Source organism: Nicotiana tomentosiformis, chromosome 3 (assembly GCF_000390325.3).
Source record: "Nicotiana tomentosiformis chromosome 3, ASM39032v3, whole genome shotgun sequence".
NCBI lineage: Eukaryota > Viridiplantae > Streptophyta > Magnoliopsida > Solanales > Solanaceae > Nicotiana > Nicotiana tomentosiformis.
Window position 1 is genome coordinate 28,236,161 of NC_090814.1, and position 17,607 is coordinate 28,253,767.

A 17,607-nucleotide genomic window follows, 5' to 3' on the forward strand; every position below is an offset into this window, starting at 1 on the left:
GTTTCCTCCACTCGAGGTTTGTCACTTATGGGTGGAACAATTTCTAAGGGTGCAACTTCAATAGCAAAAACCAGAACATCTAACTTTGATGGAGGTAATTTTACCTGATCAGTAGTAGTTGACACATATTCCCCCTGAGTCACAGCTTCCTTAACCATTGTGTCCTCTTTAGTAGTAGCACGAATCACCACATTGTCACTCTTAACTGATTTTCTTGACGTATCCTTGATCTTGGTAGTTTTAGAGGTGTTTTTCGAAGTAGACACAGGTGCATGGGAAGGTGGTTTTAGGGATAAAGGTCCAGTAGAGGTGGGAATAGTGGGTGCAACAGAAGCAGGGCATAAAGGTGCAAGTACAGTAGAGGGTATAGGTGGAGAGGGAACAGGTGTAGGTGTAGGTTCACTGGTTGGCTTTGAACTTATCTTTGGTTTGGGCTTCATGTTCTTGAGTTTGGCTTTAGTCTTGGATGAGGATTTTGCTTTAGAGGGAGTTTGGCTTAATTTAGGCATGGTGATGAGAGAATGAAATTGATGAAAGAATGAGAGAAATTTTTCTTGATTCTTGCTTAGGGTTTGAGAGGAACAGTGAGGTCTGAGAGACGGATCACAAATGGCTTTTAAAAAGGGTAGTCCAGATTTGACTGGAAGAAAGAGAATTACCGAATTTGAGTTCTAACGGGACTCTAATAACGGTTATTTTTTACTATTAGACTTTTAGGAGTAATTAGACTCTAATTGCTCTAGGATTCTCCCTTAATCCTTGACTAGATGACAAATATGAGTGATGCTAACAGGATTAGATAGTCTGAGTATAGCAGTAATTTCAGATATTAAGCGCCAATGAATTAATACAAGATGACACGTACCTGAGTCAAAGAACCAACTCCTTACTCATTTCTGCAATAAAGTTTTAGCACTATAGATTAGTATAATAAGACATAGTTATCAGCTAGATTTTTTTGGGCGAGTGTGTGTGCTCAAGACAAGCACGAGACTGAATCAAACACGTTATACTCAACCATCAACATCTAATTATAAATTATCTAGTTAATTATTAAGGTTCAACCCAATTAGAAGTATTAATTAGACCAAGTTCCATTCTGTTTCTTTCAAAGTGATCCCTGCTCAGAGCTTTAGTAAAAATGTCAATAATTTGGTCTTCAATTTTACAAAAGTTAATTGAGATATTTCCCTTTTCAATATTATCTTTGAGAAAGTGATGTCTAATGTCAATGTGCTTGGTTCTATTGTGTTGGCAGGGATTTTTAGCAATGTTTATGGCACTAGTGCTATCACATAAGATAGGAACACAATCAACAAAAATACCATAGTCCCTTAGCTTTTGTCTTATCCACAGCAACTGAGCACATCAAGATGTTGCTGTCACATATTCTGCTTCAGCTGTAGATAAAGCCACTGAGTTCTGCTTCTTTGTTCCCCAAGACACTAGGCAAGAACCAAGAAAGTGTGTTGTTCCTGAAGTGCTTTTCCTGTCAACATGAAAACCTGCATAGTCAGCATTAGCATAACCAACTAGATCAAAGTTGTACCCTCTAGGATACCACAGACACAGATCAGGAGTCCCTTTAAGATATCTGAGTATACTTTTGACAGCCTTCAGATGAGATTCTTTGTAATTTGCTTGAAAACTTGCACACAATCCTACACTAAATACAGTATCATGCCTGCTTGCTGTGAGATATAATAGTTACCCAATCATCCATCTATCCAAATATTATAAAATGGCTTAAAAGAATTTATAATAAGCCAATCCAAACGGGCTCCTTGCTCATCCAGCTTGTTTCTGAACACCCATCTGGTACCTATGACAGTTCTGTTCTTGGGTCTTTGCACCAAATGCCAAACCTTGCTTCTTTCAAACTGATTCAGCTCCTCTTGCATGGCTATAATCCAATCTAGATCCTTTAGAGCTTCTTTTATATTCTTAAGTTCAACCTGTGAGAGGAATGTTGTAAGTGCACATAGGTTTCTCAGAGATGACCTGGTTTGCACTCCAGTATTAGGATCAGAGATGATGTTCTCAAGGGGGTGTGAGCCCATGGTCTAATCTACATCCCATAGATGATTTACCCAAGTAGTGACCTAAAGGACCAGTGCCAGGTACAGCTTCATCTGTCTGGGTAGCAGTCAGAGTAGTTCTCTCTTCTTCTTGTTCTTCCTTATCACTTTCAACTTCCTTAGGATCTCCGGATCCATCTTCAGATTGGTGTTCAGGTTCTTTAGAAGTTCCTTCATCAGTGAGTCCTATGTATAGTCTTCATCCTGCAGACCTTTCTCGACCATGTTGTTAGATTCGTCAAAAATAACATGACTATTTTCTTCTATGCACATAGTTCTTTTATTAAATACTTTGTAAGCTTTACTATGTGGTGAGTATCCCAAGAAAATTTCCTCATCATTTCTGTCACCAAACTTTCCTAGAGCTTCTTTGCCATTAATGTGCACAAAGCACTTGCACCCAAAATCTCTTAGGTGAGTGATGTTAGGCTTTCTCCCTCGAAATAGGGAGTTTTCTCAAGAATGGGTATGACCATGCATCTGTTTAGCAAGTAACAAGCAGTATTGACTGCCTCAGCCCAAAAGCTCTTAGGCAGTCCACTACAATTAGCATGGCCATGCCCATGTATTCTAGGGATCTATTCTTTCTTTCTACAATACTATTTTGTTGTGGAGTTCTAGGTACAGAGAAGTTATGATCGATTCCATGTGTGCTACAGAACTCAAGGAATTTAGAATTTTCAAACTTAGTTCCATGGTCTGTTCTTATACTTAAAACATCACAGCCTAGTTTCTACTGGATCATTCTGACAAACAGACAGAAAACATCAAAAGTTTCATCCTTGGATGCCAAAAACAGGGTCCATGTGTACCTAGAAAAGTCATCTACAACGACAAATACATACCTCTTGCCTCCCCTGCTCCTCACTCTTACTGGTCCACATAGGTCCATGTGAAGGAGTTCTAGGGGTTTAGAGGTGCTGACAACCTTTTTAGATTTAAAAGGTGACCTTACATGTTTTCCTCTGACACAAGCATCACATACTTTGTCTGAGGTGAACTCATATTTTGGTAGTCCAAGGACCAGGTCCTTTGTTGCCAACTTGTTGAGTTATGATAGACTAGCATGTCCCAGTCTTCTATGCCATAACAGTGGGTCATCTTCCACTATCTGTGCTCACTCTGAGGAAGAGACATAATAGATATCTTGTAGACATTGTTGTGTCTCTTACCTTTTAACACAATTTCATCAGTATCAAGCTTAGTGACAGTGAAACTTTTGGAATTGAACTTTATCTCATTTCCTTTATCACACATTTGAGAAATGCTAAGAAGATTATGTTTAAGACCTACTACATAATACACATCTTCTATAGCATGAGAGAGTGACTTACCGACCTTACCAATACATGTTATCTGGCCCCTTTTTCTCATTTCCAAATGACACACTCCCTTTTTAGAAGGTTGTCAGTGAGAGAAAGTGTTTCTTTTCTCCAGTCATATGTCTTGAGCATCCACTATCTAGATACCAGTCTTGATTATTTCCTCTCACTTTAGCCTGCACTAGAAATCACAAGTTAGTCTTGAGAACCTAGACAAGCTTGGGTCCCTTTTTATTTGAAAAGGGATGAATCATATCTCTTCTTGCCCATAAGGGAAGAAGATTAACGGTTATTTTCTTGTTGACCTTAATCCACTTAGTTTTGATAGGGGACTTAACTTTGGTTCTTCTTCCTTCTTTACATTTTTAGCAAGACCAAAAGTGTTCTTAAACTGAGCATGAATTAAGGCAGGTCAAGTATCTCTAAAGTATCCTACCTTCCCACAATGAGCGCATATATTATTATCAGAAATTCCTACATACTTTAGATCAAATATGGGAATGGTTTTCTATATTCAAGTCCAGATTTGTTAGTGCTGCAGTTTTCATTTAGCCAATTTAGTACATCTGAGGATTTATGCCACTTGCTTAGCCTAGATAGTTCGTATTTTGCTTTTTCAAGATTTTCTTACAATACTTAATTCCTACATTCAGCATCACAAAGATTATCATTAACCTCTTTTAGTTCCTTTTCAAGCGTATCTTGTTGATCTCTCATTTTTCCTTTACCATGTGTATCAGGTAACTTCTCATTTTTAAAAGTGAGCTCAAGAACTTGGTTCTTAAGGTTTTTGGCGTGTCCTTCAAGATCAGTTTTGTAAGATTCAAGTTCTTTTAGGTCAAGTTTAACACATGAAAGGTTGTTTATTAACTGATCAATTTCATCACTCATCTTGTCCAGGTCACAATTATGGCCATTAGCTATTTTTTAGACATAACATGAATAATTTCTTTCACGTTAGAGATACTTATCTGATTTGTTTCATCTTTAGTCTTTGAATCACTCATGGCCATCATCCCTATCACTTCTTCTTCTATTTGGCTTTCTTTAATTGCCATCAGTGCAACTTCAAGGTTTTCATATCCAAAATTAGCCTCCAATGTCCTCCATATATCATGAGCAGAGATGCAAGAGGACACCTTGTAGAGAACATTTCTAGGCAAACATATGTAGAGCAGGTCCTTTGGTTTAGCATTTTTCTGGATTACCTGGCGATCTTCATCATCATAATCCTCTTTTCTCTTGTTACATTTGTTTCCTTCACTATCCACTTTGGTGGGGATGATTGGTCCATGACTGACAATTAGCTATAGATCAAAGTCAGTGGCCTGAAGGGACGTTTCCATACTCATCTTCTATTTGTCATAGTGATGCACATCAAATAGAGGAGGTCTTCCAATGTGCAGTCCAAGCTGCACTGGAGGGTCAGTCTCCATTTTCTGATGTACATCAATTACAGCATAGAGACTTGTGTCCTCATCCTCTTTTTCCTCCTCTTTATCACTTCCACTGTCCTTATATGCTGCTAGAAAAGCCTGTGTCATTGCTTCAGTGAATCCTTTGCCTAGGATTTTCCCTTTGTTTGGACCTTTCTCTCTCAGTTTTTCCCGTTTTTCTTTTTCATGTCTTTCTTTCTTCCATTCAATTTCCCACATTGGGTAGTCTTTGACCATGTGGTCTAGCTTGTTACACTTGTAGCACCCATCATATGAAGCTTTGTCGATCTACTAAGGCTTACCATTGTTCTCTCTCTTAGACACATTTTTGGAATTCCTCATGAACTTCTTGAACTTAGCAAACAATGCTAGGTCAAGATCATCACTGTCAAATTTATCTTCTTCAGAAGCCTTAATAACCAAGGCCTTATCCCTCCTTGGTTCTTCTTTGCGCATTTTTATCTTTCTCATCTCATGAGTGTTTAAGTTTCCAACCAACTCATCAAGTGAGATCTGATCCAGCTCATTTGCTTCCTGAATAGTTGTGACTTTTGATTCCCATGAAGCTTGAAGAATCCTTAGAACTTTGCTAACCAACTCTTCTGATGTAAACACCTTTCCAAGTGATTTCAGTTCATTTGTTATTATAGTAAACCTAGTCATCAATCCTGGATGGGTTTAGACTCCTTCATGGAGAAGAGCTCATAGTTCTTTATAAGCAATTCGATCCTTGATCTCTTCACTTGGTTTGTTCCTTCATGAGCTATTTGCGGTGCATCCCAGATCTCCTTTGCTCTAGAGCACACTGATATCATGTTGTACTTATCAGGACCAAGTCCACAGATAAGGATTTTCTTGGCCTTTGCATTCTTCTCCATCATTCTGAAATATGATGCTACAAATTCAGAGGGGTCCTTGGGAACAGTTTCATTTTGCCCGTTTGTTTAGTAGGAGTTAGTGGACCTTGATTCACTATGATCCATAGTTCATAGTCTTCAGCCGTCAGGAAATCTTCCATTCTTTCTTTCCACCAACTGTAGTATTTTTCATTGAACATGAGTGGTCTAGTAGTTGACTGTCCTTCGTTAATGCCAGGTGGAGCACTCATTTTGCTTTCAAGATCTCTCTAGGTGTTAACCATGTGTGAGAGAACCTGCTCTGATACCAATTGTTAGTTTGAGTGCCTTTATGGATTACTAAAGAACTTAGTTCATTACCTTACTCCTCTAGCGTAAGCAAAAATAAGAAGTAAAGTAAACACAGCAATATTTACGTGAAAAATCATCCGGCTCAAAAGGTACAAAAACCACAACCTACCACATAGGATTTTAGCTTCAACTACGCTAGAACAATGAGCCAAATGTATCGATTACAAATTTGTAACTCAATACTCTCTAGTTCTCCTACTTTAACTATTTGACTTACAAGTTACTCTAACTTGCAAAATCAAACACTCACTCCAACTCACTGATTGTATATGATACTTTGATTATAACTCGATTTCCTAAAACACATTTACTAGACTGACTCAAGAAGAAACAAACACTTGTACTCGACTTGAGTATAAAAAATGCAGTTCTTCAGTTGATGTGCAGAAGGATGATCTCAGCAGTCCAAAAAGATAGTATTTAAACTCCCTGGACTCCGAGATCTTTTAGGAGTCCTATGCGTAATCAGCTTCTAATTTGATAGGACTCCTACTGCCCCAAGAACTCCACAATTCCTGGGACTCTTGTCTCTCACTTGTACAAGTATATCTTCTTGGACAACGACCCTTATCACATTTAGCAGTCCTCTTCCAATGAACTCGAACTTGAGTAACTTTGTGATAAAGTCACTGTCTTGTAGGAACGTGCAATTATCAACCTTGAGGACCTTATTCTTAGAGCATTTCCTCTGAAAAAACTTTGTTATTCATCAAAATCTCAATACTCAACGGGAGAGATCGAACAATAGTCTAGTAAATTTTATAATTGGGTTCAACAAATTTCATAGTTTATTAAATTGATAACTGGAGCAATAATAAATATCATAAAACATAGTAATCAAATAATGAATCTAACAATATTCATATAAATAATTTTACTATTAAATTATGACATTTAAATCCACGAAAAGTAGAGTGGCATAATGTTCATATTAAACTATTTATCATGCAGAAGATTGGAAGAAGAAAAGATAAAACAGGCAAGAGCCTTTTGAGGGGTTGGAACTTGGAATGACAAATACTTATTCGACTTCGTTACTGTTTACCCGAAAATTGGGTAGAGTTGAATTTATACGCAGTTCCGAAGATATGTGGTACAACTTAATACAAAATGTAAGGATAAATAAAATGTGAATATATATTGGAGAGAATGTATCTAGACAAGGAAATCAAGAACAGTGAACCTTGGGGTTGAACAAATAGAATCAATCTAAGAAACTGGAATAGCCACTCTTTCTTGCAGAGGAAATAATACTTTTATTATAATGTAAATCTCAGAGAAAAAATGAATGATGCCCTACAGAAACGATAACAAAGCCCTTTTATAGTGGAGGGATTCGGCTCCAAGCATAATAAAATAAACATTCAGTGGGAGACCCATGATAAATCAGCTTTTCCATAATTTCTGCCAAGATTCCCTCTAGTGGGATTGCAACGGCTTTTGTCCGCGAGCTCGACCTTGCTTAGAATCCTCGATTTTGGTTCGAGCTTGATTTTGGCTCGAACTTGTGATCTTGGTTCGAGCCCGACCCTAGTTCGAGCCCTCGAATTGATTCCAGATCAATGTAGGTTGGTTTTTGGATTATCAGCACGATAGATCTACCCGCGTCATGGTTCGATTCTTGTTCAAGTTCGATTATGATATCGATCTCGACACGGACCGGCCTCCCCGGGTTCGAGGTTAGTTCGTGCCCCCTTCGGGATCTTACTTCAATACATCACCCTTCGAATCATACCGGACATGCCAAGGTTGAAATCTATTTCGACCGTATACAGATAGTCCCCTCGTTTCTCAGAAAGAATATTGCAAGAAACGATATGATTTTCAACAGCTCGATCGGATTATATCTTGTCGTTTCCATCGGGTTCGACCATGACGCATATGATAGTTGTCCCGTCGGTTTAGTCTTTCAAGGCATTTAATGCATGTCAGGCAGTGGTCGGCCACTGCTGATACTGAACCGCCACCGTTTGAACCTATAAATAACCCTTACCTTTATCTTTTACCATTTTTACACCTTCTATCTTCTAAAATTTCCCAAATTCTTCTTTATACTCTCCAACTTACCAGAAAAGCTGTGATTTCTTTCTGAAAGAGCCCCTCTTCAATTCCACCACATCTCTATCACTTTCTTCTACTCCTCACTTTCAAATTCAAAAAAAATGGCGAAAACATCGCAAACCATTCCTCAGAAAGAGAAGGCTTCATCTTCACAGTGTGTCGCCGATGAGACACCGGCAGAACCACGGCCTGAGGAGTGTGTCCCCGGGTCGTATGTCCTTACTTTGGATTTTAAGGTTGATAAAGGTTCATCGGTCCCTGGCCGGTGTGAGCCGGTATCGAAGTACATGTGTTCTATAACCGAGAAGCACCTCGATCTGTTAAAGAAGGATTGCAATTGGGGTGAAAAAGAAGTAATAATACCTACCCCTGACGAAGATATCACTTCTTACGTGAAAGGGTTTTTGAATGTATATACTTACCCTTTCACTTTGGGTCCCCTCGATCCCGTCGTTATTGACTTCTGTCGACAATATCAGGTAACCTTAGGCCAGGCCCATCCCTCTTTGTGGCGGATCGTTATCCTGATCCGATATTTCGTGAGCAAAATCGAGGGGATGTTATTCACCCTCGATCATCTTATCCGGCTATACCGTCCCCGACTTTTTCGGGGAGGGTTAATAAAACTCCAGCGTCGGGCTACCAAGGCTCTGTTCTTGAGTATTGATGAGGACAGGGACCGGGGTTGGATGAGCAGGTTCGTTCGAATAAGGACTTCGGACCTGATCCCGATTGAAAAGATGCCCTTTCCCGAGGAGTGGAATATGAGACGTAAGTGTGATCTTGCTGTTGCTTCTATTTTGTTCTTTCATTTATTCTCTTATCGACACTCCTCTTTTTGTGATGTAGCGGTTCCCTGGATGCCCGGAGCGGTTCCCAATCTCAAGAATTGGGTACGGGCTCTTGTTTCGACCTCCACATACGCCGAGCGCTCATGCCGTGATTTGTCAAGGGGTCGGTGGGAGGCCAAAAACCACGGTAAGCTCATTTCTCGGACTCTGACGATCCAAACGAGGCGTTTCTCAAAATTCACGATCCGAACGAAGCTCATTTACCATATGCAGGTTTGGGTAAAGACGCGTTCTTGAGGCCTCTGTCCAATAAGGAGGATGTTTTGACCTCTGTCCCAAAGCCGGTGAAGGAAAATAAAAGGAAGAGAGCCTCGTTGCCCGAATATCCAAAACCGAAGAAGAGGACGGCTCGTAAGCCGAACAAGAATGTCATTCCTTTAACCGTAGAATCCATTTTGAATCTAAGGGATGAAGATGAAGAAGAAGAAGAGGACGATGAGTCCACACTGGCGGTCCGAACGAAAAGAGCCACCGGTGCTTCATCGCCGGCTGGATCGATGATGCTCTATGGGGCTCCACCTCGAACTGAAGATATATCGGAGAGAGATTCAGGTAGAGTCCCCGAACTATCAGATGTCGAAGACGCCTCTCATCGGAGTCAACCGGTAGGGGTTTCAATCGAAGAGCCCCTTGAACCCCTCCGAGCCGAGGGGAATGCTCCAAGTGAGTCACTTGGGGTAGAAGCGATCGAGGATTCGCCTACCTTTCCTGCTTTTTCTGCAGGGGTAATTCGGGAAGCTCAAGCTCTAGGAGCCCTCGATATAGACAGGCCTCATGATGAAGAAGATCCATTTCGTGACCTGTTTACCGGTATTGAGGACGTTGCCGGTGCCGGTGATGAATCAGATCTTTTTCACGGTTTGCGGCAGGCTTTGAATCAGGTGAGCCTTTAAAGATCTTTTTGTTGGTACTGCCTTTATGTCTGTTTTTCGTTAACTTTGCTTCTTGTTTCTTTGTAGGCTGCGGTAGTCCATCGAGAACAATATTCTCGTACCCAGAGTGAGCTGCATCAATACGCGGCCGACCTAAACCGCTCTACTGACGAGAGGAACTCTTTTAGACTTTCATTAGGGCAGAGAGAGAAGGAAATAAAAGACCTCCGAGCTGAGTTGGCCAAGGCTTATTGAGATCAGAATGATTTGTCTGAGCAGGTAATGATGCTTTTGAAAACCTATGGGTTCGATACCAGAATGATAGCTAACATCTCGGTCTCACAGCTGCAGCAAAAAATCGAGATGATTGGGAAGCTTCATGAGGAGGTCGACGTGATAAGGATGGAATCCTTGCGGTGGAAAGAAGGTATGGACCGCTTTGCTGCAGAAAAAGAGACTGCTCGAGCCCAGTTATCGTCGTTTGAAATCAGAAAATGAAGGAAAAAGGCCTGGTTCAAGCAAGAAGAATTGAGGAGCTTGAGGCTCGGTTGGCCTCTATACTCGCCAAGGCCGAATCTGATGCTGAAAAGGCAAAGGCCGATACGGATGCGCTCGTGGCTGTCTATCGGGTCGATGCTGAAGCTGCCTAAGTCCAGGCAAGAGAGGCAGCCGAGTCCGCCGATGGTTAAGCGCATTGGGTCGCCGAACTTGCTAAGTACCGTTCCAGAAGGGAAACTCTAGAGGAGATTCATGCTCGCGGCTTCGATCTCTCGGAAGAGATAAAAAGGGCAAAAGAACTCGAAGCTGATGCCGAAGCTCTGGTTTCCGATGATGATGATGACGATGGGAGCAATAGCGGATCCGAAAACGGGGGGGGAACCTGATAAAGAAGAGACCGTTCCCGGTCAAAAATTTTAGTTCTTAGTTTTTACGTTGTAATCACCCATGCAGATAAATTTGTGTGTAGGCATATCTCCATTTTCGCCGACTCGCTTTTGTTTTTGTTTCCTGTGTTGCGAGGACTTTATTTGCCTTATGAATGTTTCCATAATGTTTTAAACCACTTAATCAAATTTGGATCTCGTAGTCTCTGCAACCGAGCGGGCGTTTATTCAGACTTGGGGAAATGTAGCCCTTTAGGCTTATTAGTTGTCAACGATTTTGAAGAAATATAGCCCGTGGGCGTGATGGTCGAGCGAGTGTTTGCTCGCACTCGAATTAATGTAGCCCGTAGGCTTTAACGGTCGAGCGAGTGTTTGCTCGAATTTGAAAATAAAAAATAGCATGTGGGCTTGGTCGAGTGAATGATTCGAACTCAAATTAATGTAGCCCATAGGCTTAATGGTCAAGTGAGTATTTGCTCAAACTCAAAATAAAAAATAGCTCGTAGGCTTGGTCGAGTGAAGGATTCGAACTCGAATTAATGTAGCCCGTAGGCTTAGTCGAGTGAAGGATTCGAACTCGAATTAATGTAGCCCGTAGGCTTTGTGGTCGAGTGAGTGTTTGCTCGAAATAAATAATATAGCCCGTAGGCTTGGTCGAGTGAATGATTCGAATTCGAATTAATGTAGCCCATAGGCTTAATGGTCGAGTGAGCATTTGCTCGAACTCGAAAATAAAAAATAGCCCGTAGGCTTGGTCGAGTGAATGATTCGAACTCAAATTAATATAGCCCGTAGGATTAATGGTCGAGTGAATGATTCGAACTCAAATTAATGTAGCCCGTAGGCTTAATGGTCGAGTGAGTGTTTGCTCGAACTCAAAAAAAATAAAAAATAGCTTGTAGGCTTGGTCGAGTGAATGATTCGAACTCGAATTAATGTAGCTCATAGGCTTAATGGTCGAGTGAGTGTTAGCTCGAACTCAAAATAAAAAATAGCCCGTAGGCTTAATGGTCGAATTGTATCTTAATTCTTCGTACGTTATTACACGCCTGGGTTCGGGCCTATCTATATGAGCATGGCTCGCTTCGACCATTTGGCTCTTTACAGTTTTCTTATTGGGACCCTGTTGCTGTGAAATAACTCTCTTGCAGGACCCCAGATATTGTTATAAATGCTGCACGACCAATGGTTGCCTCATTAAAAACCTTGCCGAAAAACCCATTTGGGATAAAACCGGTCTAAGGGAAAAAGAGTGCAACGCCTGCTTTCTGGCGATAGATCCGTCCCTTGTACCTTAACAGTAGTACCGTTTTAGATGTGATACATTCCAGTTGCTTGATAACTATTTGCCGTTTATAACGACGATCCTGTACGACCCCTTTCCGGTGTCCTCGAGTACCTGATATGGTCCTTCCCAGTTCGGTCCTAGCTTCCCTTCATTCGGATTTCGGGTATTGATGGTAATTTTTCTCAACACTAAGTCCCTAGGCTTGAAATGGCGGAGCTTGGTTCTTCGATTATAATACCTTTCGATTCTCTGCTTTTGGGCGGCCATCCGGACGAGGGCAGCTTCTCGCCTTTCGTCCGATAGTTCGAGGCTTGTATTCATAGTCTCGTTATTTGATTCTTCCATCGAGAATCAAAATCTGGCACTGGGTTCTCCAACCTCGACTGGTATCAATGCTTCGGATCCATACACTAAGGAGAATGGGGTCGCCCCTGTACTGGATTTTGACGTTGTCCGATATGCCCAAAGGACTTTGGGCAGGATTTCTCTCCATCTCCCTTTAGCGTCATTCAACCTCTGCTTTAAGTTTTGAATGACAGTTTTATTTGTTGATTCGGCCTGCCCATTCCTACTGGGGTGGTATGGCATCGACAGTATCCTTCTTATCTTGTGGTCTTCGAGGAACTTTGTTACTTTGCCGCCAACGAATTATTTCCCATTGTCACATACTATTTCGGCGGGTATCCTGAACCGGCATATGATATGATCCCAAATAAAGTCTATAACTTCTTTCTCTCTTATTTTCTCGAACGCCTGCGCTTCAACCCATTTAGAAAAATAATCAGTCATAAACAAAATGAATTTGGCTTTACCTGGGGTCGATGGTAGAGGGCCGACGATATCCATTCCCCATTTCATGAATGGCCACGGGGATAGGACCGAGTGGAGTTATTCTCCGGGCTGGTGGATCATCGGTGCGAACCTTTGACATTTATCACATTTACGAACAAATTCCTTCGTATCTTTGCCCATATCGATCCAATAATACCCTGCTTTGATTATTTTTTGGACTAATGTGTCGGCTGCAGAGTGATTCCCACAAGTACCCTCATGCACTTCCCGTAGGACGTAATCGACATCCCCCAGACCCAAGCATATCGCCAACGGTCCATCAAACGTTCTTCGGTACAGTGTTCCATCTGAAGCCAGAGTGAATCGAGCGGCTTTGGTCCGTAGGGTTCTGGAATCTTTAGGGTCCAATGGGAGTTTTTCGTTTTTCAAATATTCGATATACTTGTTTCTCCAATCCCAGGTTAAGCTTGTAGAATTTATTTCGGCGTGACCTTCTTCGATTACCGATCTCGAAAGTTGAACAACATTCCCCGAGCCCGTATCATCTACCTCGACTGACGAACCCAAATTTGCCAGCGTGTCGGCCTCATTATTTTGTTCTCGTGGTACATGCCGTAAAGTCCATAGTTTGAAATGGCGCAAAGTGATAAGCAGTTTATCTAAATACCTCTGCATTCTACCTTCTCGAACTTCAAAAGTTTTGTTTACTTGACTCACCACCAGTAAGGAGTCGCAGTTGGCTTCAATGATTTCTGCTCCCAAAGTTTTAGCTAGCTCGAGACCTGCAATCATGGCTTCATACTCGGCCTCGTTGTTAGTCAACCTGATAGTTTTAATAGATTGCCTAATAATGCCACCCGTGGGTGGTTTCAAAACTATGCCCAGCCCGGACCCCTTTACGTTCGAAGCCCCGTCCGTAAAAAGGATCCATACCCCCGATGATGTACCTGATTTCAACAGTTCTTTTTCGACTTCGGATACGAGGGCTGGTGTGAAATCGGCCACGAAGTCTGCTAAAACTTGAGACTTGATGGTCATGCGGGGTTGATATTCGATATCGTACCCACTGAGTTCGATGGCCCATTTGGCCAGTCGGCCTGATAACTCGGGTTTGTGCAAAATATTATGAAGCGGGTAAGTGGACAATACACATATGGGATGATATTGGAAGTATGGCCTTAACTTCCTCGAGGCGCTTATCAGTGCAAGCGCCAACCTTTCTAGGAGCGGATATCTAGTTTCCGCCTCTCCTAAGGTTCGACTCGTATAATAAATGGGGAATTGCGTACCTTGCTCCTCTCGAACTAGGACACCGCTTACGGCGACTTTCGATACTGCCAAGTACAAACAAAGTTTCTCATCCATTTTTGGAGTGTGAAGTAGTGGTGTGCTTGATAGATATTGCTTTAGTTCTTCTAATGCTTGTTGGCACTCCGGGGTCCAAGAAAAATCGTTCTTCTTTTTGAGTAGAGAGAAAAATTTATGACTTCGATCAGATGATCTCGAGATGAACCGGCTTAAGGCGGCGATCCGACCTGTTAGTCTTTGTACGGCCTTCATGTTGTCTACGACGATGATGTCTTCAATGGCCTTGATTTTATCTGGGTTAATCTCTATTCCCTGATGTGATACCATGAAGCCGAGAAACTTGCCCGAACCGACCCCGAAGGCACATTTTTCGGGGTTGAGCTTTATTTTGTATTTCCTCAGAATTTCAAACGTTTCCTGCAAATGAATTAAATGGTCCTCTGTGCGCAGGGACTTGACTAACATGTCATCAATATAAACTTCCATTAATTTTCCTATTTGTTCTTCGAACATTTTATTCACTAGGCGTTGGTAAGTGGCCCCTACGTTTTTTAGCCCGAAAGGCATCATATTATAACAATACGTTCCATATTTGGTGACAAATGAGATTTTTTCCTGGTCCTGCGGGTTCATCTGTATTTGATTATACCCGGAATAGGCATCGAGAAAAGTGAGGATCTCGTGGCCGGCCATGGCATCGATCATGCGATCGATATTGGGCAACGGAAAAGAATCTTTGGGGCATGCTTTGTTCAAATCCTTAAAATCCACGCACATTCTAAGTTTGTCCCCTTTTTTAGGGACTACAACTACGTTGGCTAACTATTCAGGATATTTTACCTCCCGAATGGACCCTACTTTGAGAAGTTTGGTTACCTCATCCTTTATGAACGCGTTCTTTCTATCGGACTGGGGTCTTCTTTTTTGCTTCACCGGTCTGAACCTGGGGTCCAAACTTAGCTGATGCGTCGTTATGTCCGGCGGGATCCCTGCTATATCTAAATGGGACAGGCAAAACAATCAATGTTATTGATAAGAAATTGAACGAGTTTCTTCCTGAGTTCAGGGCTCAACCCCGTTCCCAAGTATACCTTTTGCTCGGGCTGACGCTCAATTAATATGACTTGCTCTAGCTCCTCGATCGTCGATTTTGTGGTGTCGGAATCATCGGGAATCACGAAAGATCGAGGGACCCTTTGGTCTCCATCCTCTTCAATTTTCTGGTTGTCTGGCTGGGTTGAAGCCGATGTCTTTGATTGCTATTTGGTGTCCCGTTCTCCTTCCAGGCCCGATCCTTTAATCGGTGAAAGTGAGGACACTGGTTTAGCTTTGTCGACGGCGAACATTTCTTTCACAGCTGGTTGTTCTCCGTACACCATTTTGACATCTCCCGAAGGCACAACTCTCATGTTGTGGATCCATGGCCTTCCGAAAAGGGCGTTATACCTCATATCGCCTTCGATCACGTGAAACTTTGCTTCCTGGACGGTTCCGGCCACATTTATTGGTAAGACTATCTCCCCTTTGGTGGTTTCGCATGCCATATTGAACCCGTTTAGGACCAGAGTTGCAGGTACGATCTGATCCTGCAGGCCAAGATGCTCCACTACCTTCAATCGGATGATGTTGGCCGAGCTACCTGGGTCGATTAACACACGCTTAATTTTAGTTTTATTTACAAGTACGGATATTACCAGCGCGTCATTGTGAGGTTGGATGACCCCCTCTGTATCCTTGTCACCAAAGGACAGAGTCCCCATGGGTGCGTAATCTTGAGTCCGAGGTCGCTTTTCCCTCGCCATCGATGTTTTAGTGCGTTTAAGCATTGGTCCCCAGGGGGTATCGATGCCGTCGATGATCATGTGGATGACGTGCTATAGTTCTTCTTGCTCGTTTTGCTTGCTGAAATCCTTACTTCTAAAATGGCTCTTTGCCCTATCACTCAGAAACTCCCGAAGGTGCCCTTTGTTAAATAGGCGAGCTATTTCCTCTCTTAGTTGCTTGCAATCTTCCGTTCTGTGGCCATAGGTACCATGATATACGCACGTTTTATTGGGATTTCATCGGGCAGGATCGGTCTGCATTGGTCGAGGCTATTTAGTGTCTTCGATGCATCCGATGGCCGACACGAGAGCGGATGCACCCATGCTGAAGTTATATTCTGATAGCCGAGGTGCTTCTATAGGCCCGGCATATTTATCGAAGCCGCTCTTACTCATAAGCCCCCGAGAATTTTGTCCTCGATGAATTCATTGATTGTTCCGAACTACGTTGCGTGTTGAACCATTGTTTACCCGATCTGCAACATACGGTCGATATCGGTCTCTGTTCGACCTTTGTTCTCTGTCGATCTACTTTTGATTAATAACTGTCTTGTTCTGATGAACAGGTCCGTACGGGGCCCCCGACTGATCATCCTCGACCCTAATTTTCGATTGATATCGGTTGTGCACATCTGCCCAAGTTACCGCTGGATACTCGATCAAATTTTATTTCAGCCGATGTGATGTTGTCGAACTTAGCTCGTTCAACCCTTGGGTGAAAGCTTGTATGGCCCAGTCGTCTATCACCGGGGGTAATTCCATGCGTTCCATTTGAAATCGGGATACGAATTCCCTCAGCATTTCTCCGTGCCTTTGCCTTACTTTGAAGAGGTCAGATTTTCTCGTTGCAACCTTTATGGCACCAGCATGTGCTTTTACGAATGAATCTGCTAACATGGCAAAAGAATCGATGGAATTCGGTGGTAAATTGTAGTACCAGATCATAGCTCCTTTCGAGAGGGTCTCCCCGAACTTTTTCAACAGCACGGATTCAATCTCATCGTCTTCCAAATCGTTGCCTTTTATGGCACATGTGTAAGAGGTGACATGTTTGTTAGGATCGGTCGTACCGTTATATTTGGGAATTTCGGGCATACGAAATTTTTTGGGGATTGGCTTCGATGCCGCACTCGACAGAAAAGGCTTTTGTATGAATTTTTTTGAATCAAGCCCTTTTATCATTGGTGGAGCCCCTGGGATTTGGTCGACCCTGGCATTGTACATTTTCACCCTCTTGTCGTTGGCTTCGACTCGTTTTGTGAGTTTTTCGAGCAATTTAGTGATTCTGGGAGTAGTCCCCGATTCTTGCTCGTTAGATCTCACTATGGCAGGCTCTGTTCTGGGGGTGATATCTCGAAGTGGATTGGAAACCGGCCTGCTCTGTGCACGAGTTTGGCTCTGTAGCTGAGCTATCGCTACTTGCTGGGCTTGCAACATCTCGAAGATCATGCGTAAACTTGCCCCGATTTCCCCTGGGCTTTGGGTGTCTTGGGCTGCGGATCGAGTACCGTCCTGAATGCTACTTTCCGGTTCGGAACGCTGGTTCGCTTCCAAAGCAATTTGTGAATTGACATCCAGTGGTACTTCGGCTCGAATCTCGGGTACTTCGATTCGAGCCTCGGGTGGTGCCAAGTTGTTGGTTTCATCTTGAAGGTCGGCTTCGTAATCGGTCGGTGAAGCCATT

The 17,607-nt window shown here is 42.4% G+C and overlaps 1 protein-coding gene across 1 annotated transcript; it reads right to left on the bottom strand.

The window, feature by feature from the left end:
- Positions 1-15,359: 15,359 nt before the first annotated feature.
- LOC138907531 (uncharacterized) lies at positions 15,360-15,902 on the bottom strand. The gene has a single exon (XM_070198130.1). The coding sequence runs from the start codon at positions 15,900-15,902 to the stop codon at positions 15,360-15,362; it is 543 nt and encodes a 180-aa protein (XP_070054231.1).
- Between the last annotated feature and the right edge of the window lie 1,705 nt (positions 15,903-17,607).

What these genes read in the sequence shown, in the direction of transcription:
- LOC138907531 (XM_070198130.1), bottom strand. Translation starts at nt 15,902, where the DNA reads ATGGCGAGGGAAAAGCGACCTCGGACTCAAGATTACGCACCCATGGGG.